At 34.7% G+C, this 18789-nt stretch overlaps 1 protein-coding gene across 1 annotated transcript in view; it reads left to right on the top strand.

Annotated features, from left to right (window-relative positions):
• Positions 1-18789, top strand: part of LOC110114585 (rab3 GTPase-activating protein catalytic subunit) — a gene marked incomplete at its 5' end in the record, with an annotated part of 66570 nt that overhangs the window by 11344 nt on the left and 36437 nt on the right. The window contains 1 exon segment of the mRNA XM_028696617.1: positions 5055-5181. Within this exon segment, the coding sequence (XP_028552450.1) occupies positions 5055-5181 (127 nt within the window).

Raw genomic sequence — 18789 nt, 5'->3', positions numbered from 1 at the left:
TCTGTACGTATGTGCATCCATGATTGAAGTTTGTATAGTTCATACTCCAGAGGATTTGTTGACTTTGATGGAATCCATCTATCCATAGGATCTTCAATTTCATCTGGCTTGCTTTCTTCTGTCTTTTTGTCTTTTTTCATTTTTTTTTACGACTTAAGCAAGACAAAAAAAAGACTCAAAGAAAGACTCAAAAGACTCTCAACAAAACGACTTGACTTGACAAACTTAACAAACTAAAATAAAATCTGACAAACTACAACTTGACAAATCACAAACTTAGGACTTCCTAACTTGCTCTGATACCAAATGATGCGGGCAAAAAATATAGGGGTGCCTATACCCTTTCCCCACAAGAAGCAAAGACGAGAAGAGGAAGAACAAACTCTTACATTTCAAATAAAAGACCGACTTAGAAATTTAAAAAAAAACAAACAAAATTACAACGACCTACCAACTTGACTCAATCACTTGACGGCACCCTAAAGTTGCTTCACTTAGAGAAGAAGGATACAGGTGGAGTGGCACTTGCGTAGAGACGAAAGAGGTTAGAAGCCAAGAAGAAGGGTGGAAAGAGCCCGCAGGATTTCCGGAGGGGATGAGAAAGAAGTGTGGAAAGAGCCCGCAGGATTTCCGAAGCAAACCCGCAGGTTATAGCTTTTCCAAAAATAACATATCATTCAACTTTTTTTAAAACAATACAATACCCCCCATATATATAGGTATGAAAGGGGAATATAAAGAGACTCCTAATAAATTCCCATAGGAATTCTAAACATCACATAGCATTTAAAATACCTAAAAAACATCCCAAGCCAAGGAACCGAAGAGGCATCCACGGGAACCAAGGAGACCGCCCGGAACCAAGGGTCACGGTCACGGGAAAGAGCCCAGGCACGAGAAAACCAGTAGTCCCCCCCCCCCCTTGTCTACATCATCCTTGCAACCAATGAGTTCACTCGGATAATTTATTTTCGTTCCTTAGATGCATATTATGGCACTTGTGCCTTTTTATTGAAAGAAGAGTTCTTGATCCCGTATTAGAATCCTCTAGTTTGTTTTTCTTTTTTCATTTCTTTTGATGGTGGAACAATAGACCTACTGTCTATATTTTTTAACCTCCCTTCACAAGCACCAATGTCTATTGTCTTAAAAAAATGGCATTCTTATCACAAATATAAACTGTCTTGCATGACATACTTCCAGTTATATAACTTCACATATTACTCCATTACTGAAATCTCTGGAGAAAGAAAACTTAAGATTATGTTGCCTTGTGACCAGATAGATATTAATCTTTTGAAATTAACATAGAGAATAGGATTTTGGTTGCTTTTTAGTAGAATTGATGAATGAGATATTTCATTTAACTCATAATGATCTCAACTTAACTCTGAGGGTCTCAACATAATTAAAATATTTAGTCAATCATCTCGGCTAAATGATAGCTTTAGAGATAAGGATTTTATTTTATTTTATTTTTTCACTACTTGGATCCAAAAGAGCATTAATGATGGTAGATTTTACCTTAAGCTTGGGATAGAAATATTCCTCCTTTGCTTCCTCATTGGCATGAACATCAAGTTCAATGTAGGATTTACCTTTGTTACTCTTATTTCAATTACCTCTTCTGAAGTAATAGCGAAGGTCTTTTTTTTTTTTTTTCATTTTAGTTGAAGGTCTTTTTTTTTTTTCATTTGATTTTCTTTTTCCTATATAAATTTAACGAATTCTTCAATTTATGTCTCGACTTTTTTTAATGATAATATAGTAGTCGTGTATCATTCTTCTATGTAGTTGAACCTTCTATCTAGGGGTGTCAATTTTTGACACGACACGAAACCCGACCCGAAAAAATCCGGGTTCGGGTCAACCCAAACCCGAAACGGGTCGGGTTCGGGTTGAAGAAATCAACCCGTTTTAAAAATCGGGTCGGGTTCGGGTTGACACGGAAACACGAAATTGACCCGAAAGTGACACGAAAACTCATATTTGACCCGAAAGTTCGAGTTTGACCCGATTTTGCCCGAAAAACGAAGATTGACCCGATTTTTGACCCGAAAACTAGCAATTTTGGGTCAATTCCGTGTCATTCGTGTCGGGTCGGGTTGACCCGAATAGGGTCGGGTCCGGAAACCTGACCAGTTTTTAAAAACAGGTCGGGTTGACCCAAACAGTGCCGGGTCAGTTCCGGGTTCGACCCGAACCCGACCCGTTGACCCGAATTGACACCCCTACTTCTATCCCTCCCTTTATAGTTGTAGGATGGGCTCTTTGTCCAATGGAAAAAGATTTGTTTCTTTCCTCATGTGGAATGGCTTTGATGCTCATTCTTTTTCTTTCCTTTTTTCCTGTTTTATATTTTCTTATATTTTTTTTGCTTTCTATATAATAATTAAGAGAGATGGGTTAGTGGTTAGATAGGCTAGAGAGAGAAAGAGGGTGGGTTGTGAATGAGTGTGAGTAAAATGGGAAGAGATAATGAGAAATGTAGAGGAAGACAGGGAGAGGATGGTAGAATAGTGGTTGGCTAGAAATGTTGGTGGCCACTAGTGGGGAAACAAATAGCAACTTTTGGCTGTTTTGAGTATGATTTAAGCATGAGTTAATTTAAATTATGTCAAATAGCATAATTGACAACTTTAAACCCTTTAGAATCTTAAATCTTGTTGTTTGCTTTTTTACCTCTTTTAGGTACTATTGGTCTAGTCGCTCTCATCGCACCTCCTTGCTTCTTTGTCGCAAAGGATTTGGGAATTTATGTATAAGAGGAAGAGGAGTAGGTTGAGTTTGTCTTGTGCTTTGGAGGTTGATTGCCAGTGGTTGAGCTAGGAAGATCTTGGCAGTTGTTGGAGTCTTGCAGATTGGTGCGTTAAGATCTGTGTTAATGGCGAGCTGAGAAGTGTGTTTGATTAAAAGAAAAAGTTGCAAGTGGTCATGACTTGAAGAGGAGTTCATGCAAATGGGAGAGATTGAAAGCTGGTTGAGAGAGTAAGCGATAGAAAGGGAGAGTTGCGTTATGGTCTCTTTTTTTTTTAATTGTGAGCATTGGACTGGAGGTATGCGAGCGAGGACTACAATGAGGCAAGAGTATGGGAAGAGGACAATGGAGGCATATGATATGAGGCAGTCGTTTGACTTATTGAATTTAATTAGATAAAAAGATAATTATTGTGCGAATTAACTTTTTTTATATCATCTTTTTCATGAATTTTTGTTTCTCGCACACATTGTCTTTGTGTCGTTGCCTCATGTGCGTGTAGATTTTCATCTTTTTCTTGTGCACAATCAAGGTATTATAGGTGCTCTTTTAAGCTTGTTTTGATGTTCTGAAGACGTTACACAATTTGTTTTGCGAGGTGGGCAAGGATTAGATGATTTTATTGCGGTCAAGTCTTTAATTAGATTTGTGTGACATCACATTATTTGTTTGCCATTTTTGCCAGTGTTTGATTGAATCACGAGGCTTTTTCTTCATTAATTCAATGCTTCAGATTCTTTGATGTTGTTCATTTTACAAAACAAGCTATTGTTGGGTAGTTTCAATTTGTGTGATATCTCATCTCGATTTGTGTGGCATGATGACTTTACCCTCCATGCTTATCACATTTGATCGAATTGAGATGTGAAATAGGTATGGACGTCAAGATCATCCCACCATGAAATGTTCTTTAAATTTGTGTGTTACTATGCATGCTTTATGGCTATGTAATGCATACATATTTATAAACACGACTAAACACATTTACAGACGGAGAATCATATATCTATTAAAATCAAAAAAAGCAAAAGCCCAAATGTTAAAAATTTTCACAATGATTTCATCATGCATCTAGCATATAAAGTCAATGGTCTTGAGCTTATGATAAGTGATACATCGACTTTATGGTATGAGCTTATGATAAGTGATTTATTTACTTTATGGTGCATGGATGCTCATTTAAAATGAAATTTTGTAAGCACTTATTTACATCGCTTTGTGCTAACAATCAGGTTAGAATCCTTACTACTTTAAAATAGTAGCTTTACGTGGTGTAAATAGAGATCAACGATAAGTCAAACATTAAAAAAGTCATTCATAAACATTTCCATAAAATTTTCCACATATCAGAAATGATGGCCATCATCCATCTCCGGAATTTAGCCAGGGCATTACACATCTCACATGGCATCCTCTTGAAGGCAAAAGTTCCATATTGGGCTAAACGTAGTCTTGTCTGATCCTCAAGGTTGATGATGATCTAATTGTAAATGCAGTAGTGAGATCAATATAATTCAGTTGGTATGTCATAGTTCTTAATTATAGTAACCCGAATGAAAATAAAATGCTTGCTAGTAATCAACTTAAATAGTTTTTTTTTCTTTTATGAAAAGTGGATAATAGCAGTTTTTCTGGTTTCTGGTGTAGGCATTTTACTGTCCACAACTACGTAGAAGTTTAGCTGGGGTCATTGTATTCATAGTTATTCAGATTTCTTGTGCAAGTAAATCTTATCTAATAGTTCAAATTAATTTCTTGATCTTACACATTTGAATCTAATATTGTCAGAACTAATTGGGCAGAGGCGAATGATAATCTTGTATATTGTATGATCTCTTTTGAAACTTACTATGGTGGATCTTGTTGGTGCTGATCTTGCACACCAGAACATTTGCGCATAGTGTAGTAACTATTCTCTAGTTTTTTGGTGTTTATTGCTTGTATGTTTCTGAAGGCTCTTCGCCAATTCAGCATACTGTGGAACAGGTTTGAGCTTTATGATTTCCCAGTCTTTGGTAGTTCATTGAGACTATGAACTGCCCTTGAATAAATCTACACTAATATGACTATGAATTTATGATTTCCCAGTCTTTGGTAGTTCATTGAGACTATGAACTGCACTTGAATAAATCTACACTAATATGACATCAGCTATAACTTTTGCATGCTTAGCTTTTTAGAAATTTCCCTTAAAATAAATTTTGATGCGTATTGCTTTGGAAATAATATCAATAAAGACTCAATGGCTGGAATTTGATTCCTCAGTCGTAATTTGAGTAGTTCGTTTTGATTTTAGGGTTTGAATTGACTGCTATTTGGCCGAAGAAGATGTTTGAAGGCTCTGTTGAGATGGCAGAATTAGAAAATGAATCACCATTTGATGCTGAGAAATGGCTTCTTTTTCCTATTATATCTCAGAACATGTAAGGATCTTATGTCAAACTAATGTTATTAGATACAAGGATGTGTATTTTTTTCATCTCAAATTTTCGGATAGTTAATTGCTGATATGTTGTTGTATTTTACTCCTTCCAACCCACTTTTTGATAATAATTAGAAATGTAAGATTGAGTAGATCTCTTATTTTAGCAATTAAAGTGGGTTTTCTTAGTTTGTTCTTTCTGGAGAGCTATCACTTTTTTTTTTAATAATTCAATCATTTCATAGACCTTTTCATTATTATGCATTTTATGTTAATGGAAAAACTAAAATTTTCATTCTTTGAATTTGAAGCATTCTTTCCTCTTTATGTCAAAGAAATAGAGCTGAGTTACTGGAGTTCTTTTTTTTTTTGGGGTTAAGCTGAAAGGACTAGATATTTTTATAAGTATATGTACAAATCTTTTTTCTCTTTTGTTCCTTTATTGACCCTTCTTGTCTTTTGTTGTAATCTAGTGTTGTTTCTTTCCATAATACAACTTTGTTCCTTCTTTCGTCAAGGCAAGTCAATCAGGTAGAGAAATATTGTTTATATGCTGTTTGAAATATTTGAAGATTAGGATTGAGGATCTAAGGTGGTTAACTTTCCTAAATATTGGTAAAATATATTACTATCTAGTTATGTATATTATTATTTGTCAAGGACAGTAGAAGATGCACTAATAAGATGAGTGGTTAAATTTAATATAAAAGGATTAAGAAAGAAAGCAGTTCGAGAAAAAAAGACATGCCTTGAAATTATAAATGCATGCAAAGATGGAGTTAACACCTTTTGTACACTTAACATGAGTTTTCCCTCTAATAACCGCTAATTTGAATTTCAAATTGGCCCCTCCCATTTAATGGAAATCTGAAATTAAATTTCAGATTTTCCCTCCAATCTCCTTTGCCCCCAAGCTACTTGTTTCAACCCAAAGACTCCCAACCCTAGCCGCCCCCTCACTATCCCAAGTTCTCCCCCATCATCCCCTCTCCTCCTCCTCACCAAACTCAAGAGAGATTCTTCCAACCTTCACCACCATCATGCATGGCTGATCCGGAAGTCGACCATGGTTTCTTATTTGATGATCAAGGACGAACCAACATCCTTGAATCTCCTTTCTTCCACGTGAACCTTGACGTGGATTCTTCCGTGGAGGATTACTTAAATCACATTTTGTTTACGCTAGTACCTTCCATCGAGGAGCATATTCTTCCCGGACGTTGGATGCTCGCTAGTCATCCCGTGGACTACCCGCCGCCGGCTACTTCTCCAACGGACGACACTTTGGGCGCCATTTGTCTCCTAGTAGCATCGCTCGGTTTGCTCTCAATCTTCCTCCGTTAAAGCGCCACCAACAAGAGCGTGAGTGAGGGACCCCAAGGTGAAGAGTTCTATTTGTTAACCGTGGATTATTGTTTCTTCGCCATAACATTACACTCTTTATTTTATGTTGTTAACTTGATAGCATACCGTTAATCTAGTGGTAACTACATGCCTTGTATAGTCTCTAATTGATAATTCCGAAAGCCTAACTTGGGTAAGCATCAATTCTATAACTAGCAAAGTTTTAATAATCGTATATTAAAATCCCCAAGCAGTTCTTATTCCTTTGTATCGTACCACATCATATTGTTTATATGCTGTTTGAAATATTTGAAGATTAGGATTTAGGATTTAAGGTGGTTAAACTTTTCTGAATGTTGGTAAAATATATTACTATCTAGTTATGTTTATTATTATTTGTCAAGGAGAGTTGAAGATGCACTAATAAGATGAGTGGTTAAATTTAATATAAAAGGATTAAGAAAGAAAGCAGTTCGAAAAAAAATACATGCCTTGAAATTATAAATGCATGCAAATATGGAGTTAACACCTTGTGTAGCACTTAACATGAGTTAGTTGGAAGAAGGATTCATAAAGATGAGCTCAGTATCAGGATCAGGCTACTTATGCTGTTGATGATGATTAATACTTACCATAATGGAGGCATATCAGGAGAGCTGGGAATGCAACTTCTCCAAATAGTTGTGCACACAATAGCATCTTACTTGAACACAAAAACACAAGCTTTGCAGTTCTCAAATTTGTAGTTTCGTGAATACTGAGTTAGGTATCGCATGAGTTGTTTGTGGCCTGGTTTATTTATTGTCATTCTTAAAATGGAGGCTGATACCCGATTAATTATTTGAGAATGTTAAGAGGATACTGCTGATGCGAAACTATTCCAACTGACAATCAAGACAAAACACGTTTATATGGAAAAAACCTGTAAAGAAGAAATCATAATGAAAACCATGTTTCCAGCTAAACTTACCGCACCCTAAGGTAATGGCAGAAAACAATAACACATAAGCCTTGCAATACGTGAGAATGTCCAATAAAGGAGCAAACTAAAATATCAGGCTTTGCCCGATATTTGGAACTTGATTTATGGGAAACTTAGGAAAGAAATACTTGTTCCCCGACTTTGGCTAACCCAAAAGATCATTACACTAGAATGTAAAATGCAACATGAATTTTGAATAAAGACAACCTCGGTTGCCAGTTCCAGAAATTGAACTTTTCTTGATTTTCACCTTACCGCAGTTATATTTGTTGTTTCCAGCCTAAAAAGCTAACTGAGGTGAATCCCGGTATTGAGATGCCTTGCTAGGTCTTCCTTTCTTGGCCTTGTGCCTTGATAGTGATTCTCCCCCTTTCAGGAAAACATACAACAATTCAGTATTGGAGGAAATTCCAGTCCCCTGTGGCAACAATTGAAAAGTGAAAAGGGCAGTTCAATTGTTCATGAAATCACGAAAATAACTATTGACTATAGAATAGACAACAGAGACTGATTTGAGGTATTTAGGGATCAGGAAGAATGTTCTTGCTTCTTCCAAAGCTCCGAAGGCACTTATTTTAATTGATTTTTTGCGGCAACCTGAGAATAGTGGCTGGTATACACAGTGTTTGGGGGCTCCTAGTCTTCAATATTTCTTCCTTTTACCTTTTCCAACCACCAGTACTTTAAGAATCCATCAGAAAAATTCCCAATTGATGTTCTTGTACCCTGTATTGGATGGTAAAGGCAAAAAAAAAAAATAAAAAAAAAAACAGAAGGAAGACTGTTAAAAAGCTGCTGCTGTAGATGGAGCTGCTTCAGGTACCTGTTGGACAACCGCTGGAATTGCAGTGACAATGCCCGAGAATGTTGTGGGTAAGGTGTAGAAGCTCCGACAATCGACTGTATCTGATTCCCATACTCTACCATGATCTCCTTGCCCACCAACTTCCCCAAACTTGAGGTTCCACCGCAAAACATAGACCTCCTTTCCTAACTCAGTATAACCTGAAAAATAACTCGATCCAAAAATTGATTTCTCTAAAGGGAATGGTGTAAATAGGCTGCTTCTCCTCTTAACCTTTAGACCCTCTTAAATACGTAGCTGCCCTTATGAAGTTTGGAAATGAAAACAAGCCCTATAATAACCAATTAATTATGAAGAGGGCCTTTAAAGACTAAATGCAACTAATAATTATGCCAGAGACTAGCTTGAAGGAGTCCCCTTCCAACGATTACAATGCACCTAAGAAGTTCTGCATTTCTTTAACACCAAGATGTGGATGAAAGCAGCTAACTTCGAGAGAAAAAGTTTTCTGGTGGGGTTTATTTAGTAATGCTTTGCCTACGAAGGATTGGTTACTGTATAGGAGATTAATTGGGGAGAATGGGTTGTCCTAGAGGATGCAATGATATTGAAAACATTGAGCATTGTGAGATGTGATAAGTTGTTGAATATCATTGCAAAGGTTAATCAATACGGGTTTCAATTCCTGTTTTCTCTTCTATTTCTGAATGTTTTGCTGAATTGGAAAGTAAGTCACGGCATAATCCATTTTAGCTAGAATTTATTGTAGTGTTGTGTACCAATCTTGTAGATCTAGAAATCTACATAATCATGGTCTTATAGTTCCTACTGCTTTGTTATCTGCGGCCAATATATTGTCATCTTTATTAAACAATCTGATCAAGGAATCCTGGGATGCTAATCAACTTACACAACTGAATAATACCTATTGGCATCCTCCTTCCCTTGGTAGGATTAAAATTAATGTGGATGCATCTCTTCTAAATAATAATCAAGGTGTTTGTGGGGTAATTCATGATCATAAAGGAAGATTTCTACTTGCATATCTTAGGCAATTGCTGCATTGGGATATTGCTTAGTTGGAGTTGATGGCGGTGTTTCTTATTCGAGATGTGCTATAAGGTTGGAAATTTGATTTTCAGTGTATTATTATTGAAGGTGATAATGTGAATATAATGAGAGCTTGCCACACATCTATGAAGAAAAACTTCGGACAAGAACATAATTCTTTGAAGAATAATATTTTGTTTCTTAAAGAGTTTAATTTTGTGGTTTTTCATTCTATTAATAGGCTTTGTAATAAGTTGGTTGATTATTGTGGCTCCTTAGCTATTGGTGTGAATTTTATTTGGGATGTTTCTAGCTTTAATAATCTTTCTCCATCATTTGTTAGGTTGGTTTGTGAAGAGTGTGATGGGCTTTCTATCACTTAGGTTGTTCTCTTTTATGTTTTAATGCAAATTACAATTTCTTCCCATAAAAAAAAGATGTGGATGAAAAATATGCATTTCCAAGAAGAAAGTGTGATTAATTGATTTGATGGTTTTGGATATGTTTGTCTAATTGCTTTTTTTTATTACTTTTTTCATGTAAATTGCATCTTTCTATTCAATATTGGTAATTTATTGATTTTTTGGATTTATTTGCAGAGCATTAGGATGAACATCTGATGAGAAAAAGGTCAAAATGGTTCCTAAAATTTTTACAGGAGGCTGTTTTAATCATAGACTATCGAATATGTCCAATTTAGCTCATTGAGTCCTCAAATTTTATATAAAAAGACCCATTGATTCTTAATTTTGATCCAAAATATTCCAATAGAGGGATTTTTTTGGATCATTTTTTTTGAGTCAAGAGATTAAATTTGGCATTTTAGATAATTGGGACTAAAATGAACCCATAAAATAGTCAAAGGGATCTTTTATCTTTTTCTCAGGATTTTAATTAATGTTGGATGGCTTAAAAATCATGTAACTTCGTAAGAGTTTGGACAAATTCATTTTGATTTTTATAGAGTTACACTAAGGATGCAATTGATGTTTCTATGAAGCAAGGCAGCTTGTTGGAGATGTCAGATATCTGTCATTATTTTCCCCATTTGGATGCATCATCCTTGGTTACCTGCATCTGTTTCATGTTTTTTCTTATGTTGGATTTATTCTTATTTCATTTTAATTGTACAAGTACTATCATTTGAGGACCCCTTTACACTAGCTGAGAAGTCTACTTTTTTTTTTTTTCATAAGAAACCAGCTTTAGTGTCGTCACTCTTTAAATTTTTAGTCTATATTTGCAATGTAACTCAACAATTTTTTTTAACAATCTTGATGGATTATACACTTGGCATTCTATATTTGTATTGTTGTTTGGTAACTCATGTTTTGATAATTGAGAGTATGTTTTGGGTCCACTTAATGCTGCTGATTCAACCGAGCAGGCATAATTATTAATTGATAATGTTGCTCTGCGAGCATGTAGGAGATGCTCTATTGCTTATAGCAACATTGTCATTTCATGTAGAGAAATTTGCGTATGTCTCTCTTTTTAACAGCTTGCAATTTGGTTCTTCCGAAGAAACATTTGTCACAAACTTTTGTAAACAAGATATAATGTAGACTAACACGGAGAAGATGATTGTAGATAAATTTCATAGGATATAGACACACATGGAGATTCTTAGACTCTTTCCAAGGTAAAGTAAAGCTGTACACGATATGAAGATTTTTTTTATATTTATTTATCATCAAAACAGTACCTCATGAAGTATACATGTTATTTTTGTTTACACATATACTTCATTGCCATAGAATATTGTCGACTAAAAAATAGAAGTATTCTTTGCTTAACATAATATGCTATTCACCTTGTTATGGAGTGTATCTCTTGGAGTGTAGGATTGTAGTAATGGTCAAGTTGCCTCCAATGTGAATTGGAGTTCATGGGTTCGAGTCATGAAAATATCCTTTTTACAATGCGAGGTAGAGGATGCTCACATCAATTTATTCTTAGAACTTGAATTGTGGGGGATTCATGTTTATGTCGCGAATTCTTGAATTTTGAACCTTTCATTGTCTCCTTACATCAATCCTACTATACAATGGAACTTATCATATGTTATCTCTTGGAACTTTTGTGATGGGGAAAAGTAAAACTTTTGTAATGGTGAAAAGTGCAATATGTATGTTAAACTAATTATGAAAGTGGTTTTTATTTATCTAGAAGTGTTAGACAGAGTAGGAGTGGGAGCACAACTAGAAAATTAAGTCTACATATAGAATATTTTAAGGATGCAAATGAACAAATACACTCGATATGCTACTCATGGATCAGGTTGATTAGAATTTGTTCAATATTTTTTATTTAATTAATTAAACGAGCTGAACACGTTTATAAATACTCTATTGATAAATGAGCAAACTAGAATAGTTTGGTATTCGATTTATTTATGATCAAGAATATATCATTTAAAGTTCGTGAATAAGCTCATTAAGAAAGTCTTTAGTGCTAGATAATTTGCTCATTTAATACTTGATTATAAATTTATTTAACTATGAGAGTCTTGTTCTTTTCTATATTAGATTGTTTTTGTTCATGAACACCAGCCACCTGTTTATGCTTGTTAAATGCTGGTTTATTTATTATTTCATTCAATTGAAATCTTATTTCTAAGCTCAATAGGTTTGCTCATTAATAGGCGCAATAAGATTTGTTTTGATAACTAACAAGCTGTTCGATATTGTTACTCGTTAATAGGATCGAAAATGCTCATTTGATTATCTTAACGAAGCAAGCTCAAAATAACTATAGTTTTAAATAATCAAAGTTTAAACACTGTCACAAATACTTGAATTTAGCTCGAGCTTAGATCGAGGTCGATTTTCTCAAACAAGTTTAAGCTCAAGCAACCTTTTACTTGGCTTAGCTTTGTTTATTTGTAGCTCTAGAATATCATAAAATAGAACAAAAGAATAAAAAATTCCGAAGAAGAGATATACAACCTTTTCATCCAAAAAGGATAATATTCCATCTTTTAAAAAATTTTGGCACGTCTTTTGTAGGTGAAATATGAACTTTGAAAAATTGTCCATCTTGAAAAAATAATTATTTACATCCCAAGGCAACACAAAATCAATTGATTGTTTTTGCTGTTGGAATTTGCACCACAAGTTTTCATTAATTTATTTAATTATTTTGAACTCAACTATAATGAGATTTCAATTTTATTTGTTACTTTGGATTCCTTGGGGATAAATCGCACTTTTCTGGGATAAGAGAAAAATCTCAATGTATGTTCTAGTTGAGATTTCTTTGTTGAAGGATGAAGCATCTTTTGGTTTTGATTTATACACCTTAGTTTTTATATTTATTTTTTTATTTTTATTTTTATGATATTTGATAGAAATAAATTTTCATCCTGGAGATGGATGGCTCAAACATCAATTAGTTACTACATAAGTAAAACTCATCGGCACAGTATCACACCCAGGCAAGTAAAATGATTTCTTATCTTGTCAAATACCAAGCACCTTTAGTAATGGGCAAAGCGACTCCATCAGGCCAAGTTGACATGAGAAGGATATGTTGCCATCTATTTTAAAGGTTCACCTATATGAAGTTGATGTCGAAACAAAATTTATCATGCAATTTCCATCTATAGCTATTTTTTATGCAATTTTATGATAACCGTCTTTATTACATGAGGCATTAGCATAACCTTGCATAGCCTACAAATTTTGATGTTTAAACTAAAGTTTTAAAATGTTTTCCGTAGTTTTGAGGCCCTAGAAATGTAATTTAATTTCATGATCAGAATGTTTCTTGAAAAATTGGAAGGGTTTAATTTCTATAACAAGAATAAGCTTAAGAAAGCATAAGAACAAAGTGGGCACTATGAAATAGAGAAAAAGGGAACTAGTTGCTATAAAAATCAAGAGTAAAAGCTCAAAATGGTCACTTGGCTATCAGGAAATGTCTAATTTAGTCTCAGAATTTCATAATCATCCAATTTTGTCCTCCGATTATTAAAAAAATATCCCAATGTAGTCCCAATGTCAAAAGTAACAGTTAAAATTAACCCAAATAGTTAAATGTGAGGGCATTTTAGATATTATGGTTTATATGAGATTATATTAATTTTTTGTATTATTTTTATTTATCATATTAAAATAAATACAAAAAAATCCTAATAAAAGTTAACCAATTAAATAGCAATAGTGAATAATTATTAAATATGTTTAACTTTCATATAATTTTTGTATTCATTTTAATATAATAAATAATAAACTATATAATAATAATAATATAATCTCACTTACACTAATATCTAAAATGCTCTTAAATTTAAATGTTAGTCTAATAGTCATGGGACTAAATTGGGGCATTATGAAAGTATGGGACTAAATTAGATATTTAGTATAGTCGGATGATTATTTTGAACTTTTACTCTAAAAATCAAATTGTCAAGAAACTTGAAATATGAATCCAAGTTTCAGTCAAGAAAGTACTTACGACATTCAAATCCTTTCAAAAGTAAACTAAGACTAAATGGAATCAATATGTGCTTCTACTTTGAATAAAATTTTGGTATATTTTGATCTTATTTTTTATGATATAAAATCTAGAGTTGTTTTGGTCGAGGATTGAGTTCACTTGGGTTTGCCAGGTGTAGGTGATATGCTATTGTTGTAATTGAGATATTCTTTTTATCATGTCCTAGTCCAATAAGCTCGAATTAACAAGGCGATAACAGACGGTCGGACGGTAGATTAAATTTTCAATTCATCTAAAACTATCTCAATAGACTTTGAAAGAACCGCAAAAACTTCAAATATCAATATAAACTGATACAAAATCATTCAATTACCTTTCATTCAGCTTCTCATGTCTACGGTATATATTTTCGTCTCTTCTACTCATTTTGATTATATTAAACTTACCTGAAAGAAAGTTAGAGCAACTAACAGTAAGCCACAATTCAGTGAGTAAAATATGTTTCTAAATTACAGTAACTCAAGGCAATAGAAACAATATGCAAAATCTTCTTTGTCTTTATTCATTTCATACCATAAAGTAATTACACTTAATTATAACATCTTATTTGATACATTTTCATTTCATGACTTTCCATGTTATGCGTAAATCATAACTGTTATATATATCATATATATATTCATATATTTTGCATTTCTTCTAAATAATACAATCGTCACAGGAGCAACTGTAAAAACTAGTTAATTCGCCCCGTTCAATTGAACCTGTTGATCACCCTTTTAATCTCGCGAACATGAGTGGGTGAACAAAAGGGGGGCATTCGTGAAACCGAAGGAACACAGTTCTTATGCAAGAGCGTGCGGTGAGTTCTGTTTTTTCCAATTTTAGCAAATGATTGCCTTCAAGGATAAGAATCATCCACTCCTTTTCATTCCTATCGCTAAAGAAACATAAATTAAAAAGAAAACGCAAGAAGGAAGTTCTGTCAAGAGGAATGGCTGAGAGGAAAGTGAGCAAAAGTTTGTTAATTCTTTCATTTCTTTTTTGTATAAATCCTTCCATATTCTTCGTCTAATCAGTAGGGAATACTTAATTGAAGACAAAGGTTTGAAAACGGAAAGAAAGATATTTGTGAAAGAAGAGGAAAAAATTCTAGAATTCTTTTCTTCTGAAAGTGGAATAAAGAGTAAGTGAACTATTAATTTAATTTGATTTAGATATGATTTTATATTCTTATTTTCTAATTGAAGAAATCATTATTGTAGGAAGGATTAATTAAAGTAAGCATCGGTTCAATGGTTTAATAGAGAAGGAAGGAAATTGCAAGGAAGGAAGAGAAAAACTATTGTGAGGTAATCTTATAGAAGGAATCAAATATTTGTTGAGGAATTCAAATTGGAATTTAATACTTATTAAATTATTATGTTATGGTGAACAGTTCTCAATACAAGATGATGATTGAAAGAGAAAATAAAGTGGGTATTATATAATTTTATCTTTATTTTATTCTCTATTTTTATTTAGTATGGAGCATAACATATAATTGTTTTAAGACTTATAAATTATGCTGAAAATTATTATGTATGAAACGAACCAATGTATATGCAAGTGTATGAAATGTGAAAGAAACTGTACGTTGAAAGTCTACCTATAAAAGAAAAGAGAGTATAAAATTAGAAAGCAATTATAGATATATATGATACTTATATGTATTTAGAAGGTAATGGATGAAAAATAAATGGGAAAATGATAAGCATCCAAAATTTATAGTTCACCCCCGTATAGTACTGATTGGGGAAGCAACATACCAGTACAAGTAAAAAGTAAAACAAAAATGGAAATTAAAATGGATGTACCTTTTGTACATTTAGACGGTGCTCCTGTACTAATTAAATGGAAAATAAATACATATTAAAGTATTATAAATATTATAAAGGAATATGATATGATATGCATAAATGAATAAAAAGAAGTAAAGAAAGAATCTATGCATTATCCAAAAGACAACAAAAAAATTCACACACCTGTTATACAATGCCGGCTGCTCACACCTCAAAACCATCGGATCCTTGAATCCAACCGCGATACCTTGCCGAAATCTCGCTGCAAACGGCGCTGCTCCAGTCGATGCTCCACAAATCCTGCGACGTTGCCTCGATCGAACGACCACAAGCGTCGTTAAATAGAAGCCGAACGCCTCTCGGCTCTCACCCATGCGATCGAGCTCTATTCGCTACTCCCTATTCACTGCTCTCTCCCACAGCTACCATTCACGATCCACTCGGCTCCTTCCTCCTTCCCATTCGCAAACCACACGCTCTTCTCCTCTTCCCACATCTGAACTCTACCCAAGCCGACGACAAACTCCACCGCTTGGTCCTCAATCCTTCGGCACATAGAGACAGAGACCGAGAGAGACAGAGAGAGAGGGAGGAAGAAGCCGATCCTACCTCCATCTTGTTTGCCCGATTTCGCCTTCTCCGACGTTCCCTTCTAGTCGATGTGGGTGTCACGACATTTTCGATCGGAAGCAAACAATAGGGAGCGGTTTGCTGTGAAGGTAGCTTGATCCCTTTCATGCACAACTTCGGCCAAATCCCTTGAATCCACCGAACAGTGGGATTGTGTGTATATATATATATATATATATATATATATATATCTATGTAACTTTAATTATGATTATATTAATTAAAGATAATTAATTAAATTTTATTATTTTTAATTAATCACGCCTTAAAAACCCCGCCTATACACGCTTTTCTTAGCGTGGTGGGAAGGGATCCCGGTGCGATGCGCACGACGAAGCGGGGATACCCATAAATACCCACTTGCGGGGAAATAACTGTTTTTCTTGCAAAATACTTTAAAAAAAATACTTTCTTGCAAAATATTTTCAAAAAATACCCATACACGCTTTTCTTAGCGTGGTGGGGGATCAAATTACACGGCCGCGGTGTCCTCGAAAGAGGGCATCTACCATATATGCTTTTCTTAGCGTGGTGGGAAAGGCTCAGTTTTCTGTAGTTTTCCCCTAAACGAGGGAGACGCCGGAAGGCTGCCGAAATTTCGGGTGAACGCAATGCTACATTTGGATCTCATTTGAACTCAAGAGAACAATTTGGGACCTGGAATTGATTGCACTCGAATGACATGCAAGAACGACGAAGGACTTGTGCTTGGACTTTTGAACAAGAGTTAAATGACTTAATACATCAATTGAACTCAAATAAAAAAATGTATTGAACTAAAGTCAAGCTTGGATCAATTGTGGACTTGACTTGATCTAAGACAAGAACATGATTTGAATTGGAACTCTATAAAAACAATAGAAGACTTGAGTTGGACTCAAACTGAATTGCACACGGACCTGTTTGAACTCAAAAAGGACATGCAAGAACTATAATCCGGACTTGAATTTGGTTGGACCAATTTGACATAAAAGAACTCAAGCTCAAATGAACTAAGTATTGTGGACATAAACTCAATTTGAACTCGAACCTGGACTCTACAAGGCCACAAGAGATTTTAATTTGGACTTGAACAATAAAACAAAGAGTTTGATTCAAATTTGACTCGAGTAGTTGAACTCAAGTAAGGACTTGAAGCACATACATAGAACAGAACATGAATCATTTGCAAGAGAACTTGGTTTGAACCAAGTGAAGGGGACATAAGACTTGAGCTCACTACTTGAACTCAAGCAAGAACTTGATTTTACATAACAAGGCTTGAACTTTCAGGACCCCATGGAATTGAAATTTAGAATCAACAAATATAAGATCAAAGTGAAAGTATTAAGATCAAAGTGATAATGTTGATCAATTATAAGCAAGCAAATACATAGAATCCTCAATGAACATTGCAAATCATCCATAAATGGTGGTAATTAGTATGCAACACTCACAATATTCATGCTGATGGAAAGGATTTGATAGTTGTAACAGGATTTTCAATATGGCATGCTCACAATCAACATGGCAAAGTCTTCAATCAACATCAAGATGCTATCATACCAACAAAGGTCCAAACTAAATACAAAAGAATACACTATAACACCTCTATGGTTGATAATTGTCCAACATCAATCAAATACACTGGCCCTCTATAAGCAACGACAGATGATGTATGGTGAAGTACAAATATCTCAAGGGTTGTAGAATATTCATCATACATACTATATGTTATTTGCAAGCAGAAGCAAATTAGATACGACGAGTACAAATTTCTACAAGCATCTACAATAAAGGCAGGAGATTCGTTAGTGCACTACGATCTACCTGCAGAAAGAAACGATTAGTGCACGACAGTCTGCCTGTACGAAGTAGCGAATAACTCTATTCAAAAGCTGCTACGCCACGCCACCGAATCCGCAATTTATATGCAAGCGGACAGAAGGCGTCTACAAATACTTTCAAAATACCCCTGCACATGCACTGTAATTTGTATACACATAGGTACACTAAAAGGGGTAAATACAATCTCAACCCGCAAGGGCCCCGGCGAGCGTGTTATTGGTACACACGTGACGTCTAGGGATGCTACGCGGGTTATTAAATTTGAACCCGATCCTTCTAAGTATATAAAAAGGAGTCGACAGGATTTAATTATAAAATGCCCCCAAACACCCGCATGGGCCCCGGTGAGCGTGTTATTGGTACACACGTGACGTCTAGGGATGTTGTGCGGGTTGACAAGTGAATTCAAGCTCGAAACCGATCCTTCTATACGGGTCAATAGAAGTCGACAGGGTTCGAACCAACAAACAAATATACGGTTGTGGCAACCGTCATATTTATCTTAATACATTCATATTAGGCCTTCAATGCCTACATTCAAGAGAATTCACTCTCAAAGGCACAAAGCCTACGAAACTTGATCCCCTATCAACGATTTGATAAGGTCGACATGGTTCAATCAACAAATGGAAATGACCCCAATTACCCCGATGATGGCCATGTTGAATGCAGATCTCAACCGGAGGGGTT

Source organism: Dendrobium catenatum, unplaced genomic scaffold (genome assembly GCF_001605985.2).
Source record: "Dendrobium catenatum unplaced genomic scaffold, ASM160598v2 fragScaff_scaffold_788, whole genome shotgun sequence".
Taxonomy (NCBI): domain Eukaryota; kingdom Viridiplantae; phylum Streptophyta; class Magnoliopsida; order Asparagales; family Orchidaceae; genus Dendrobium; species Dendrobium catenatum.
The sequence above is the reverse complement of the archived record's forward strand: the minus strand, read 5'-3'. Positions and strand labels throughout refer to the sequence as shown.